The sequence below is a fragment of the Toxotes jaculatrix genome, chromosome 2 (assembly GCF_017976425.1).
Source record: "Toxotes jaculatrix isolate fToxJac2 chromosome 2, fToxJac2.pri, whole genome shotgun sequence".
Taxonomy (NCBI): Eukaryota; Metazoa; Chordata; class Actinopteri; family Toxotidae; genus Toxotes; species Toxotes jaculatrix.
In genome coordinates this window covers 4,015,200-4,030,509 of record NC_054395.1, presented here as the reverse complement: position 1 = coordinate 4,030,509, position 15,310 = coordinate 4,015,200, and the positions used below count along the sequence as shown (strand labels likewise).

The following is a 15,310-nucleotide window of genomic DNA, read 5'->3' as shown; positions in this document are numbered from 1 at the left end:
GGAAATGGAACTGGATTTTATGTTGTCTGAAGATGAAGAATGGCACAAAGAAAATGAAAGACATCTAAGCCGTGTTTTCACTCCTTTGGTAAGTTAAATGATTGAACCTGCTGCTGCTTGTTCATGAGAGACGTTTATTTAAGTTGTTAACGTTTCTAGCCAGCCAAGCTTTTCATGTCAAATATCATGAAAAACGTACATATCCAAGTGTGTGCTTTATGTTGTTCTTTCAGTCTTCAATGCATTTCACTGACATTTTTTTCTAGACTGCTTCAGCTGCCCATAACAACCACTAAGCAAGATGAAGGTGAAATGGACCATGTTGGGCATGGTTGTCTTTTTTCTGCTCTCCGTGGTCATGACCTGCTGTTTCATATGGCAGTACAGGATGCCAAAGCTGAACACAGGTAAACCCACCCACTCATAACCCTTTTATGTCATAGAGTATTTCCAACCTGGAACTGCATGGGCCTTTCTTAGCCTCTTTGGTGTAATTGCTCGTTTTGAGAAGCTGGCAGCAGGATTACACGAAGCTGGAAATAGTAGCGGCAGGATTAGCTGCCTGGTTAAAGCGGACTTTAACTCCTGCTGAGAGGTGAGAGGGGGAGGGAGGATGGGTCGATGTGGTGGGGAGGGGGGACAGAGCAGTGGTGGGTGTTTCTAGATAAAATGACAACAGCCTTTATCCTGCCTTCAAGTGCTCACTTTGTGTATGTGACATGAATGTGAGTGAATGTGGTTCAGGGGCAGCTCTCAGTTCAGGGTGTACTATCTGACTGTATCAAACACGCTGTACCTGAAGAAAATCAATAAATTACATAACATAAAAAACAGCTCAGCTTTATAACCTTGTAGCCCTGGGAACATTAAAGCAGGTCGACATGTTTGCAGCACTTAATCATGAACTGCACAATAATTATTGTTTTATGGCTGGTGTGCACATGCAGGAGTAATGAGGAGGGCGTCTGCAGTGGATTTACAAACCAGACAAAAGCAATCTGAAAGAAAGAAATGTAAAAGACAAGATGGAGAGATTTTGGAAGAAAAGATCATTGGTCAAACATGTCAGGTCAAATCTCAAACTGAACGAAGCTCATCTCGCTCTTATGTGTAGAGTCAATATCAGTGTATTTTGTGTGTAAAGAGTCTGGAACTTTGGCCAAGAATGATTTGCATTTTTCATTTGCACAACAGAAATGTTCTGAAATACTTGTGATATGGAACATGCAGTTCATGTTTATGGAAATCTCATTTCAGTCAAAGTCAGCTTATCTTTTGTTGGCAGTTTCTCCATGATTGTTGTAAGTCAGCAAAACTAAATTTGATATACTCACGGGGGACAGGAATTTAGTTCAGGTTTCCAAGTGGTTTGGCTAGAAACCTGAGTTGTGTTCATTTACACAGAGCTCCAACCTGGCAAACCCCACTAAGAGGACAGGACTTCAGAGATGCAGCATACAGTCAGTGTATCCAGCAGTCGCACAACAAGTAGCTCCTTTTAATAGCTGCTCCTAAAACCTGCATGTGTTAAATCACACAATATTCAACAATAGACAGAGTTGGAGTTGTTGGAAAGTATCTTCTGTCACATTTGACTGAGCTAATCTAGCAGTTTCCCCCTGCTTCCAGTCTTTGTGATAAGCTAAGTTAAATTACACCGCTTTCATCCACAAGGCCAAGGGTCAAAGGTCAAGATCTCTGTGACCCCACAAAAAATGTTTTTGGCCATAGCTCAAGAATTCATATGCTACTGGTGATAAAACACACTTAATACCTAAACCTTCACTATATATATTTTATGAGTGTGGACAGACATGGATGTAAACTGCAGCTTGATTGGTTTTCGGCAGTGTCCTACTACATCCACAGCACCTGAAGCTGCCAAAACAGTCTAACTGTGCACCTCTGGTTGTACAGTTGGAATGTATATCACACCGGGACAGACAGATAAGCTGTGTCTGGATGTTTCATCTGTGATGACACCGTCTTTGTCCCCCATTCCCACAGAAGTGACTGTAAAAAAAGCAACAGAAGAGGAGCTGTGCCCTCGCTTCCCTGAGCCTGTGCCCCTCAAACATCCCATCACGTCACTGAGGAGGGCCTTAGAGAAGGTGAATCTCTTTCAACCTTTTTTTTATTCATATTACAATGTTTTATAATACAGTTACTCTGGATGTAGTTACAGTTAGTTTCACTGAAGTGTCTCCTAACAGATAGACGTGCTCCTGAGGTCCAGCGTTCACACCACGAAGCTCCCAGCGATATCGGCCATCGTGGTTTTAAATGACTCTGTTCTGTGGAATGGAAACTTTGGCAAGAAGAATATAAGCGACCCCTCCTCACCTGTACCCAATGAGTACACAGTGTACAGGTGAGATTTACAGACATGCTCAGTGTGTAGAACAAGTGCGGACAAGATTAACATAAAATATGACAGAGATATGGCAAAAGGGAAGTAGTGATTTATCTAAATGCCAGATACCTAGTTTTTAATATTATCCAATGCTGAAAGCTGCTCAGCTGGTCCATAATATTAGCAACTCCATCTGAATAATAATCATTACCATACATGATGCAACCTGAAGTCTAATTCTGTTGGATACTGTATTTGATTTGAGGCTTACAGTTAGAATTAGGGGTAGTGGTTGGGATTAGACCTTCACTGTATTAAGTAAGCTTCATATAGGACCTGTGATCAACCAGACTCAACCACTCAGTAAATGAAGTACTTAAATCTGTGGGAGTGCTATGTGTTATTAAACCAGGCTACATTTATTTATTCGAATGGAATGAGCATGTGTAGCGCTCACTTTAATTACTGTGATTGCAGAATTGCGAGCCTCTCTAAAATCTTCCCCACACTGATGCTGTACAAGCTGTGGGAGGACGGCCTGGTGGAATCTCTGGACGACCCACTGGAGAAGTATGCAGACAACTTCACCATCAAGAACCCACTAGGGAAAAGCGGGGGGCCTGCATCCTCATCCGTCAGGACCCTTAGCAGCCGCTCTCCTGCACTCAGTCTGCGCAGGATGGTCAGCCAGCTGTCTGGTAACTACACAATCTGTTTTAACAACATGGTGACCATCTGTGATTCATCTTTGTCAGAGGAACAAGCGTCAAAGAACTGTAGCACAGATTCACGCCTCTGAATCACCAGCATTGGCTATGATTGGGTCAGTGGTTAAAATAAGTCTGTGCTCCCACTGAAGAAACAATCAACCAAACAGAGCTTGACAGGGCTAATAGGGAAATGGAAACAGGTGTATGGGTGGGCTGATGGTAATGGGGTTTCAGATGCTATTAATTAAAAGATTGCAGTTAGGGTTAGAAAAAGTTAGCAAACACTAACTGCTGGTCTGTGACAGGATGCAGGCTCCAGTTTGCGTCATGACAGGGCTCAATACATTAACCTCCTTAAACGTCCACGTTGATTGTCAGGTTGGTGCTGGACAGGGATGATTTGGTCTTGATTATGCCTCCTAAAGGTTTAATCCTCCAAGTACACACAAAATGCACAGGCAAATATGAGGGAAATGCTGCTCACATCACAGCAGCTTGTCTATGCACACACATACTGGTAAAAAGCAAAAACCTAGATCTAGGTTTGGAGTTTAGGTTGGTCTCTCTTTCTTGTTTCCACCTCATGGATCATGAGCCAACGTGTTGTTTCCACCAACACGTTGGATCATGATGAAATCCAATCTTTGCAAAGCTAGCATGGCAAATCTTTCATTTAAAGCTAGAATGTACTTGTTAGTAGATGTAAGTCTTCATGTGTTTTTCTATTTATCAACAACTATAATTCCTGTGGGTACACATAAATGGAGGCTGCTGTATGAACAGCTAATGGATAACAATATAAAACACAGCAAATACTGTACATTAGTAAGCACTAAAATGTCCTTATATCTACTTTATAACTACATGATAATGTGTTATAAACCATTTATTAAATAAAGATGAGCACCTAAGAAAAAAATGATTAGAAATAATAATACATTTAAAAGATGCAAAGTTAAAAAAAACAATATTGTGTAACTGGTGGTTCGACAATGTGCAGGACGCACATTGGTCGAAATGTAGGTCTAGACTCTTATACTCCACATCATGTAATTACTGTTAAGAACATGTGTCTACCACCCACTACAGCACCTTAGCTAACCTGGGCTCACACGAACTGAGGGAGGAACTATAATTATACAGAACTGTGTCCAGAGATAGAGCTAATCAGCTCAGCGTCAGCTCAGTTCCCTCAAAATAAAAAAGGAGGGGAAAGCCCTGCTGAGGGGGAGGTCTATCTGCAGACTGTCTGAGGACACCAGACTGATGACCAGAACTCAAGCTGCTGGACACTGGAGGAAAGAAAGGAGATCACTTTTCTTAACATTTACTGTTGGACAGGTTTCATGCTAGTACACACACTAACATTCAACCAAAGTGCTAGATGAAACTACATTTCCAGTTGATCCAGTGACACTGGATCAGGATCACCTCATATTTCTTTCCACAGATGTCTGTGAAATATTTTCACATAAGATTACAGAACATAGTCCCGTCTTTAAAGCACTCACTGATGTTTTCTAATATTTTTACAGGGTTACCCAGAAGATTAAGGTCAACTAATCTCCTTTGGAGTGGAGACACACAGGCAGCCCTTAATTTGTTACAGGATGATGTCCTTGTGGCAGAGCCAGGCACTAAGTAAGATGGCTTCCTTCTTATGGTGCTCTATTTTTGACTTTGACGACTTTAGACAACCTGTCCATTTCAAGGGAGGGTTGACGTCTATGCATAAGACAAGGATCCTTTTGGTATTTTGTATCCAGTCCACTTGCAGATATCTGTGACATTGTTATCTCTTTTCCTTCAGATGCCACTACAGCAATGTTGCTTTTTCCTTATTGGCCAACATCTTGGCCCAGAAAGTAACAGGCTCAGACTTTGAGAGCTGGGTGTCAGACAACATTCTGGAGCGGCTCAGCATGGAGGACACCGGTTTCAACTTAACTCCAGTCATTCAGAGGAAGATGGCTTTGGGTGTGTACAGCAACGGCAAGCCAGCTCCACTCTACAACCTCGGCTGGTACCGACCTGCAGGTCAGATGTATTCTACAGCAGCTGACATGGCCAAGCTCATGATGGCTCTTCTGGGTGTGTATGGTGGGACCCTGCTCCGCCAGGACACCCTGAACACCATGCTGAGCCCAGTCTTACGATGCCACAGCGGCTACTTTGCCAACTCCACCGGCACGCCGTGGGAGATCAATGAGCAGTTGGGCTATGATGTGGTGAGGAAGGACGGCGACCTGGATGGTTACGCAGCCACACTCTCGCTAGTGCCACGGCTCAAGCTGGGCCTGGTAGTTCTGATGGCCGGGGTTCGGCCTTCTGACCAGGACCTTGTGAGCCAGGCCTACAGCTATCTCATCCCTGCAGTGGAGAGCGCTTTCAGGGACGCTCAACAAACTCTCAAACCGCCTCCGGATCCAGCTCCATATATTGGCTTTTTCACTTATAGGAACATGACTTTCTATGAGATTAAAGTGGACTCAGATGGAGTGCTAGTCATGCAGCAGTTTGGACCACAGGTGGACACAACTGTGCCATCCAAGTACCGAACTATTCGGCTGGATTACCTACAGGACAGGGTGTTCAGGGTGGTGTTTGAGAGCCCATACCCTTGCAAGCTGAAGGTTAACAGTGCTTCAGTTTCCCTGGAGGCACAGGACAGGCAGCTCTTCAATTTTTATCCCTTTACCAAGAAAGGTGTGTCGCCAGGGTTTGATTCCCCAGGACTCAACACTTACAGGGTGACAAGGATATCTGGCAGACCATACTTTACTTCATGATGACAGAAATTCAGCTGTAACTAGGGAGTTGGGTCAAGGACAAATGCGGTGGGAAACTTGGTACTCAACTGTTTGCTCAGTGGTCATGTGTGGTCACTATCACTGGAGTCAGATGCTCTCTCTCGCTAACGCTAATGTGATTAATATGAACTTGTATTTTAATTTTATTTAATACTCTTCTGCCCATTATACCAATGTTGTCATTTAATCTTGCCCAAATCTCCAAAGCAGTTTTTGAAAGTTATTCTTCTGCTAGGTAACTAGCACAAGCAATGCAAAGCTAACACACTGTCGCATAAATGTCTGCTAAGGACAGGTTTGGTTAATGGACATCGTGGCAGTATTCATCTTTAATCTTTAAGTGCCTACTGTGTGTGGAAAAACTGGGGTAGATTTCATGCCTCATGTTTTTCAAGATTCAATCTACTAAGAGAGCGTGTAAACAAGTTGTCTATGAGCAATAAAGACAGTCACAAGTTACAAGTTACTATGCTAAATAAAACCCATATTGCATTATAAGTTTTTACTGAGTGTTAATTAGTGATTAAGTGGAAAATATACATGTAAACATCAATATTTATACATATGAAAGGAAGTGGAGGAGGGAGGTAAACATTGCAAACCTATAACAACAATCAGTCTTATGTTTACTTCCTGTGTGTCATTTCCTGATTTCTTTTTCAAAATAAAAGTCAAAAATTGCTGATCTCCTTCACAAACCACTCCAAGAAAGCCTAAAATCTGTTAGCACTGGTCTAGACTGTGTAGTCCACTGCGTGGGAGACATTCCCAGGATGCTCCACAGAAAACCTCTGAGAAGTGGCTGTGTGCCGCATTTTGACGGAGGTGGGGGATGGAGGTTAACCAGACGTTAGTCCTTGTTTTTAAGTCTTCTGTCTTGCAAAACCAAAAAAAAAAACAGGTTGAAAACACTTTTCATATAAGGTACAAATTAAATTTTACATTTATGTTGCCTCTTGAAGTTAGTTATCATTAATATATTCCTACAAGTTGTGTTAGTGGAGACACAAACAGCACGAGGTCGATGTCTTCACAAGCACAACAACACATTTAAAGAGGATGTAACACCGATTCCAAACAGCAGACAGATGCAGTCAGAGAGCAGCTGCTGAACACAGGGGAGCATTTAGCAGCTAAAGAGGCAGATATTTCTCTCAGGAGTTGGTGGAGACCAAAAACAGAGGGAGTGAACACTCCAAAATGAATGATCTGGTTGTTTCTGTGTCATCTGAATGTTACAGTTCTGTTGCCCTAAAGTGGACAAAAAAAGGAAACTTCTTTCATATTAAAAGTCCAAATATGTATAAGTCCAAATTGGCCACCATAATAAAATTTTGAAATTGAAGGTTGGGAAAATGAAGGTAAGGAAACATCACCTAACAACAACAACAACAACAAAGGGGAAGACGTGTTATCTGTTAATGATCTGAAGCCACTTTATCATGTGCACAGTGCAGAGTAGTGTACACTAATCAAATTCAAATCCTCTATAAATATATTGCAGCAGTCTTATGTGCGGAGCAGGGCTGAGAGACGATCCCAGAGGAACGAGAAGAATTCATTACCCATCACAAAAAGCAGCAAAGATGAGGACCACCGTCTGTGTGCAGTGACTGTCACGGTAAGAGCACCAGTGTTCAAACAAACCTCCTGTCAGGTATATCACCTAAATTCTCATGTGATTTTGTGAGTGGTTGGTTTTGCTTTTGCTGTCTGTACTTATAGAGTTCTGGTGGTAAGGAGTTATCTTTGCACTTTTTTGGCCCAGTAGTTGAGTAACAAATGAAAAAGTTGGGCTACAGAGAGAGAAATCTGACACTTGGTTATGCAAAGTTGTGTAATTTCTTGCAGGAGGGAGACTTTCAGTTCTCTCTAGAGTCAGTCAGGGCACTGGGGACTCTGATGACTGGGGATGATGCATCAGCAGAGCAGGAGCTCCGCCTAGTGGAGGCCAAAGCAGCGGCTGTGTGTTCTCACCCTGGTCTGCCCGAAGACTTCAAACCTCTTTGTCTGAGGAAAGATGCTGGAGCGTCTCTGGCCAGGCTCGGTAAAGCCCATGTTTCTGTGATAGTCTGATTTCAACATACATTTCCTGATATTGGGGAAGTACTCATTAGTAGCCCCATATTCAGCTCAGGTACATGCCACAAACAGGCAGTGTATCTGCAGTCAGAGCAGGGGGTAGGGATTGGTCCGCTAACGCAATGAGCAAGAGATACCTGAACTAAGGTTCTGGTTTAACTGATAAGAAGACACAAGAAGAAGGTGAAGAAGACATAAGAAAGAAAAATATCATATGTTCTTCTGTAATATTAAATATTAAATACTTTTACCTCAAACTGCACCTGATGCTACAAATCCTTCAAAACGAAAACCAAAAATCCACTGGGAAGTTATGTTACAGCATTACTACTGCAAACAGTTCCATTGCTCAAAACACATTGACGTCCACATTGAGAGGTCACAAGCAGATACTTTTATTTGAACGGGTTACTCATCAAAAAGTTTGGAAACTTCTGACCACCCATAGGAAAAATGTCTTGCTCATCTGTAGTTCAATCTCGTCTCTTAAGATCAGTTTGAGCTTCTCATATTCGTATCATTCTGTGATCATTTGTTTCTGGGTTACTTCTCCTACGGGTCCCTTAGGAGAAGTAACTCAGAAAGCTAAAAAGAGAAAAGACATCATAAAAAAGATTTTTTTTCAGGGGTGTAAGAATTCTGACTTTTTTCTCAGAATTTTGACTTTTTGAATTCTGAGATCATGCATCAGTCAGGCTCTAGTCAAAAGGTTAGAAAATACTTTGTCCCTGAGATAGGGGTTCCAAGTAAGGATATCAAATTGAGACAAACTTGAGAGCAGCACAATATGTCTCATTTTTCTCTTAAACTGAGATTTGGAAAAGAGACAGCTGTGAGAGAATTTAGAGAACTCGCACAGTGCTCACTGTGAGACTTATTTCTCAGGAGAGACATTTGAGAAGAATGAGAAAACCACTTTATTCTCGATTAGTGCTCATTTATGTCTAGGAGATGTAAATGTGACATAAAGGAGATCTCATCCTCAATTTTGCTTTGCTATGGGCAGAGCCACTTTATTTTGAAGGCACAATGAGAGTGAGCACACCTGAGAAGTGCTTAATGATTAACTGGCTGCACAGGTCAAGCAGTTCCACTCAGGAGACGCACTTTTTTTGAAGCGTACTGACGTGTTAAAGATGGTGGTATCAGTCTGTCTGTTCAGTCTTCTGGACCACAGTAAGATGTGTCAACAACTACCAGCCAGATTTCCACGGAGTCTTCTGAGAATATTCATGGTCCCCAGAGAATGAATTTGAAAATTTTCCTTTTGGTCTTTTTCAGCGTTGGTGGCTACCCACTCTGATGCCTGTGAGATCTGTGAGTCTGTCGCCTGCACTGGCTGCTGAAAGGGAAATCTGCATTGTGGTGCTATCTTTCACCGAATGATTTCGTCTGTAGTTAAAATTGAGAATTCTATTTAAAATGAAGGGAAAAAACACTGATATCTTTGTTCATGCTTACTGATTATATTGTGTTAGTTCTATACCTGTATAGTTTGGTGAGCTCAAGGTGACTGGCTTCAACAGAGCAGAATATCTATGGTCAAAGTTTTGTATCTCTGGTTCAAGCTTTAAAGTCGTATTGGTTTATTATTTGTGGTTGAAGTCTCAATAAAATACATGAAAATTACAAAAGATATATTTTGTCTCCATATGTTTCTGTTTGAATGCAGAGTTTATGTGGAGTTTCTCTGACTTGGACTGGATTCCTAACTTGACAACATGGACTTGAAAGTTTTGCAGCCTGCTGCTTATTGCTACATTACTGAGTACTCATGTAATAGTAATGTTTAACATAGTTGTTGATATGTTAATGTTAATGCTATCAACAGTGATAAATGCTGATTTATTATTGTTAACTTTATATCACTTGCCATGAGTGTGTGACAGGACGTTGTAATTTGCACTATAAATGCTGTTTATTATAATATTAATATTATCTCTATATAATATTATAAGTACAACAATAACAAGCTAAGTTTAGCTAGAGAAAAAAAAATTTTTTTTGAACACAACAGAAGGTTCCTGTCACACATCTTAGAAAAAAGAAATCCCAAACTAGAGACACCCAGGTTGTACTAAAGCTACACTGTACCCTGCGAGCAGGAGTGAGAGGACAACACCGGAATCTGTTGCAACTGATTCAACCTGGAGTCAGAAAGTAAAAAAAAAAAAAAAAAAAATTCATGTAATGTACAAATGTTATGTCTGATCCCTGTGTGGGAGCTCTGGGGAGGACTGTGATCACAGACTAATCTTCCTGCATTCATTCACTCCGAACTGCTCACTGAATTAGAAAGAAATGGAGTTGTAATAATTTAAGCAGCTCAGCTGGGTCCAATTTCTCCATCTTTATTTATTTGTTTATGTATTTGGTCTGTATATTGTTATTTCATCATTTTATGATTTGCTTAAACACACAACACGTTTCTGAAAAGCATTTAAACACTAATGATCATAGATGAACTAGCTGGCAATATTCATGTCATGTCAATGATAAATTCTAAAAAAAGGTTATTGATCATTATAAATGTTTTTATTATATTTATCCACTTAAAAGTTATCTTTTAATTGATTAACAGTTTACATTGTGCATCAAATTCAAACTGACAAGTTAAAGTTTACGCTTGCACCACTAGAGGGCAACAAAGCCCTGCCATTATGACAATACAGTCACACATTCCTTCAGTGAGACACATTTAGACTTTATATAAAAGAAATAACATGTTATATAATCATTCTCAGGAATAATCATCATGGCGTTGGAAAGTGTTTGTCCACTTATGATAATAATGACACACTTGTCCTCCGAAGGCTGTTAATCAGAAACTGGAGCTGTGAATGTGAAGTCTAGACAAACCTTTGACAGTCATCACTGTAACCTGTGAAGTGTAGAGAGAAGTCTGATGAAGACGGGAGACATTTCGGGAGACAAGCACTCAAGGATGTATGAAGGCGAGAGAGAGTGCAGAGTGAGTTTGGCCTGTGCTTGATGCTACAGCTTCTGGATCATCACCTGGAATTTACCTGCACAGACAGGACAGAACAGAAAGAGGAGAAAGTATGTGTGAGTGAGAGCAATGTCTCTGATTAGACGACGGACAAGTGAAGTGTGTCTTACATGCAGGCATGACGGACACCTCAGCAGTCACAATGCTCTTTACTCCCAGGTTGGACAGAGCTCCTCTCACCAGACCACAGGTGAAGGCCAGATACTGCAGAAAGACAAACAGTCAACTATTGATATGATGAGTAGGGAATGTCCTAACACAATCCACTGCTGTGTAATGTGTGTCTTGTGTAACTGGACTACACTGAGACTGAACTCGTTTTATTATTGCTGGAGAACAAGAGACAGGTTGTGTAAATCCTGTCCAAACCTTGCAGACACTGACAGTTCTCTACAGTACATCACACAGTACACCACAGGAAACTGCCAGAAGTGAGCTGGGCTAGGCTATCACACACATCTAACTTTAATGCAGGGCTTACTGTAGACTGTCCAGCAAACCCTAATATTCCTAACAGAAAATAAAGAATGGACAGTAGATATTAAGTGTTAAAAGAGGTGGATAAGGGGGACAAAAAAAAAAAAATCAGGATCAGGATTAACCAAGTAACTGTGACTGCAAGCAGCAAAGGGAACATTTAACCACTTATCTTTGTTTTTAATCTGCAAACAAACACAGATTTTGTACCTCACTTACCCACAGCAGAACAGCAGAAATGTGTTGTTGTTATAAATATAAAGATAAGCACCTTAGGGGCGTGTTCCAGGTACTGTTTACCAGCTGACAGCTGACTCAGTAATCGGAACTTGTTGTCCTGGAGAACGTAGATGCCCTGAAACACACAACAGCAAAGATAGTAACACTAATGATATTCATATATCATGGATATTAAGTTCATCAGGGCTGAACCTGTGGCACACGATGCCCTCTAACTGACAGAGAGCTAAGCGTCACCTGGTGATTGGTTCGAAGGTTGTCAATTTGCTTCTTGAACACACAGGTCCAAAAGTCTTTACAGATGAACTTCATGATGTCCAGCTCGTCTTTGAACCGAGCTGTGTCTTTTGTGAGTCTGGAGAAAAGGAAATGCTGATCAACTGAAGGCCAGAAGCAAGTCGCTAACTCAAATCAGAGCATTACTGCCACAGTGGAATGACACTTGGTTCAAAGTTAAACACCCACATTCAATTCACTTTCATTATTGGTTGTAAAATGTGCTTGGAAAGAATAAGTTTGGTGTTATTCAAGATTTTTCTCTTTGTGTCATCAAATGCATGAAAAGATCAAAACCAGTAACAAAGGGTTGTGCATCTCACATGTATTTTCATTATCAATTAGTCACAGATTATGTCAATGAAATGTCAAAAAAACAGTGAGTAATCCCTTACGCTGTTTCACTTTTTCCTCTGAGGTTTCTTCTCATACAAGTGTTTCAAACTCTATGAACTGCACAAACTTTAATCACTTGTTACATGAGATTTGATCACTGGCACAATTGACAACCCTAAATATCCATCAAAGGCTGCCTGTTTATACTGTTTCAACAAACACTATTCAATTCAATTCAATTTTATTTACATAGCGCCTTCCACAATCCAAATTGTCTGAAAGCTCTTTACAGAGACCAGAAAAACTCCCTTTTAACAGGAAGAAACCTTGAGCAGAACCTGGCTCAGATGGGGGACCCTCCTGCTGAAGGAGGAAAAGGAGCAAGATAGGACAGCTGGGAATGGAGGAGAGGAGGAGAAGGACATGCAGCATATAAAACATGATACAAACAGGGTTGGAAGTGAACAATGTTAGAGAGCCAGCATTCAGATTACAGAACAGTGAGTGGATACTGTGTGCTCAGCAGATTACAGTTATGATAGGAAACAGAGAACTACTGAGACAGGAGGAAACTGGTCTTGTTTGGTGGATCAGAGGAAAGGGAGTAGTGCTGCTGCTCCTTCGTGTCAAAAGGAGCCAGCTGAGGTTGTTGGGGCATATGATTAGGATGCCTCCTGAGCGCCTTCCTTTGGAGGTCTTCCAGGCACATCCGACTTGGCAGGAGGCCCCAGGGCAGACCCAGAACACGCTGGAGAGATTATGTCTTTTGTCTGGCCAGAGGACATCTCATGGTCCCCTCCCCTATTTTAACCTAGACCAGAGCATTTGATGTACTGTACAGACAGAGACATACCAGAGTGACACACTTTAAAAAGAGGAACATATGTTAGCAGCAGTTAGCGTGTTACCTCTCTATTAGTCCTTGGCCGACTCTAAATCCCATACTCTCCAGTTTGGTGACATTTCTTCCATTCTCCTGAATGAATGACAGAGGAGGACTCATGAGAAAATCAAGCCAACGGCTGCTAACTGTCCAGGTCTTTAAGCTGCCGTGGACAAAACACTCCTGACCGACACTTTCTTACCGTCTCTCCGTTTTCAGCTGTCTTGGAAATGTACTGTATCACTTCGTTATGTAAAAACTGGAAAGGAGCTTCGTCCGCCATTCTTCTTCCTCGGTGGTTCTGTCAGCATGTCACCGTGTCGCTCACACTGGGACCGACATCATTTCATAAGGACTGACAACTGAAACACAAAGCCAGACCCGTGTACAGGGTCCTTACGAGACACAAACACAAAACAAACGCTTACGGACGCTTCCTCATTCTTCTTGTTTACCGGCGAAGGGAAGTGCGATGGCAAAGAGCGCATTACAGTTTTATTACCGCCACCAGCTGGCGTGGAGTTGCAACTGTCACATAAAATAAAATAAAATAAAATAAAATCATGAAACTCCTGTTGCGTAGTTAAATATTGAAGTCATATATAAATATTATTAGATAAATAAATAACTACAATTTCATAAAAAATAAACATAGAATACATGAACAAATGAAACAAAAATAAATATGAAATGCTGAGTGCAAGCCCCCTCCAATGCTACCCCCAATGCCCTCTTGCGAACTATGACAAAATTGACAAAATTAAGGAGTCAGCTTTTTCCTTCATGATGACCTTGCAAATTGTTCAACGAAAACAAACCATCAGCTTATGGAGTTAAGTGAGCAAATAACATCTGCTGACGAAGACCATGATACCATTCAAAGTTGGAAATAGCTTGAAAGGTAACCTTAACTTGAGATTTTTTTTAAAAATAAAACTTTTAAGTAATATCTTCTGCTTTTTTGTGTGCATTAGTGTTAAAGTGATGACACAACAGATATTGTAGTTAACTTTTACCAGTGACAGAATATGTCCTACTAACAGGTAGTGTGTGCGTCACACACTACCTGATATTTCCATTGTTCTCCAAAACTTTTTCAAACACAACAGAGGCCATCTCCAAAGGTCTAAATATCTCCATTGTCATAGTTCCATTCCTACAGTTTGTCTGACACAATAGACACTTGCACTAGGTCGGAAAGTCAAAAAAAAAAAAAAAAACAGTTAACAATCGCAGTACTGTATTTTTTTTCCCTGACATTTTCTTGATGATTTTCCAGATCATTTTGATTCTAAAACAGATTCATTTAGAATCAGAGTCGCTAATGCTCCCGTTAGCTGAGAAAGTTTTATGGTTTTCAAACCACATGTATGCAGATGACATGCAAATTTATATAGCTCTGTCACCAAATGAGTACAGCTCAAGAGACACGATAAGAAAATGCAGAATGCAGAAATGAGTAACTGAAAGTTTCAAAATCTTCTCCAATTAAATGAGGACAAAACCAAAGTCCTTGTTTTTGGGGCCAATGAACAGAGACTTAAAGTCAGTGCTAACCTTAACAGTCTGTCCCTGAAGAGTAAAAACAAAACTAGACACCTCGGTTTTATCCTTCACTCAGACCTCCATTTCAATAATGAAACTAAATCAATAACAAAATCAGCATTCTGCCACCTTAAAAATATCACAAGGATCAGAGACTTGATGTCAAAGCAAGACCTCGAGAAACTGGCACATGCTTTTATTTCTAGCAGGCTGGTCTACTGTTGTGGACTTTTTAGGTTTTAGGTTTGTCTAAAAAAAAAAAAAAACAACTGATCCAAAATGGAGCTGCCAGAGTTGTAACTAGGACCAAATCTCAGCATATAACTCCAACCCAGAAATATCACCAGATTGTGTTGACTAAATCATTCTTGTAGTGGTAATTTGTTGTGTTACTCCACAAACCGCACTCGTAATGCCATCAGTGTTATGTCTCAGTATAGAACATGGCATGGTAATAATAGACATTTGTCATTGCAGTTTTTACATGGCTTATCGTTGCGTGGGAAAGGGAAAAAAAATGAGAGTTTTGGAGGCTAATGACCCATTTTCAGTTTGTTTTTGTGAAAGTCAAGATCATAGAGCTAAAAA

General features: G+C 40.8%; 2 protein-coding genes across 3 annotated transcripts; one reads left to right on the top strand and one right to left on the bottom strand.

Annotated features, from left to right (window-relative positions):
• The first annotated feature begins 301 nt into the window (after nt 1-301).
• LOC121198402 (putative beta-lactamase-like 1) lies at nt 302-5,852 on the top strand. The gene is given in 6 exon segments (XM_041062509.1): nt 302-436; nt 2,040-2,111; nt 2,214-2,371; nt 2,831-3,051; nt 4,599-4,704; nt 4,874-5,852. Coding segments are annotated over 6 exon segments (1,671 nt in total).
• A 4,438-nt stretch (nt 5,853-10,290) lies between these two features.
• trappc6b (trafficking protein particle complex subunit 6B) lies at nt 10,291-13,631 on the bottom strand. Of its 2 annotated transcripts, XM_041063641.1 has the most exons (7): nt 13,380-13,631; nt 13,203-13,270; nt 11,920-12,037; nt 11,714-11,797; nt 11,076-11,169; nt 10,971-10,981; nt 10,291-10,836 (listed from the first exon to the last, which is right to left on the bottom strand). In XM_041063641.1, exons 1-7 carry the CDS (start codon nt 13,458-13,460, stop codon nt 10,777-10,779), a joined length of 516 nt encoding a protein of 171 aa, XP_040919575.1. In that variant the 5' UTR covers nt 13,461-13,631; the 3' UTR covers nt 10,291-10,776. The 2 variants fall into 2 exon arrangements, with proteins under 2 accessions (XP_040919575.1, XP_040919584.1); XM_041063650.1 differs by having other exon boundaries at nt 10,291-10,981.
• Between the last annotated feature and the right edge of the window lie 1,679 nt (nt 13,632-15,310).

Bases quoted from the DNA above. Each gene is read 5' to 3' on its own strand.
- trappc6b (XM_041063641.1), bottom strand. From the start codon at position 13,460: ATGGCGGACGAAGCTCCTTTCCAGTTTTTACATAACGAAGTGATACAG. The intron at 13,271-13,379 runs GTAAGAAAGTGT...TCATTCATTCAG, and splicing joins CAGCTGAAAACGGAGAGACG to GAGAATGGAAGAAATGTCAC. The intron at 12,038-13,202 runs GTAACACGCTAA...CCTTTTCTCCAG, and splicing joins GGCCAAGGACTAATAGAGAG to ACTCACAAAAGACACAGCTC.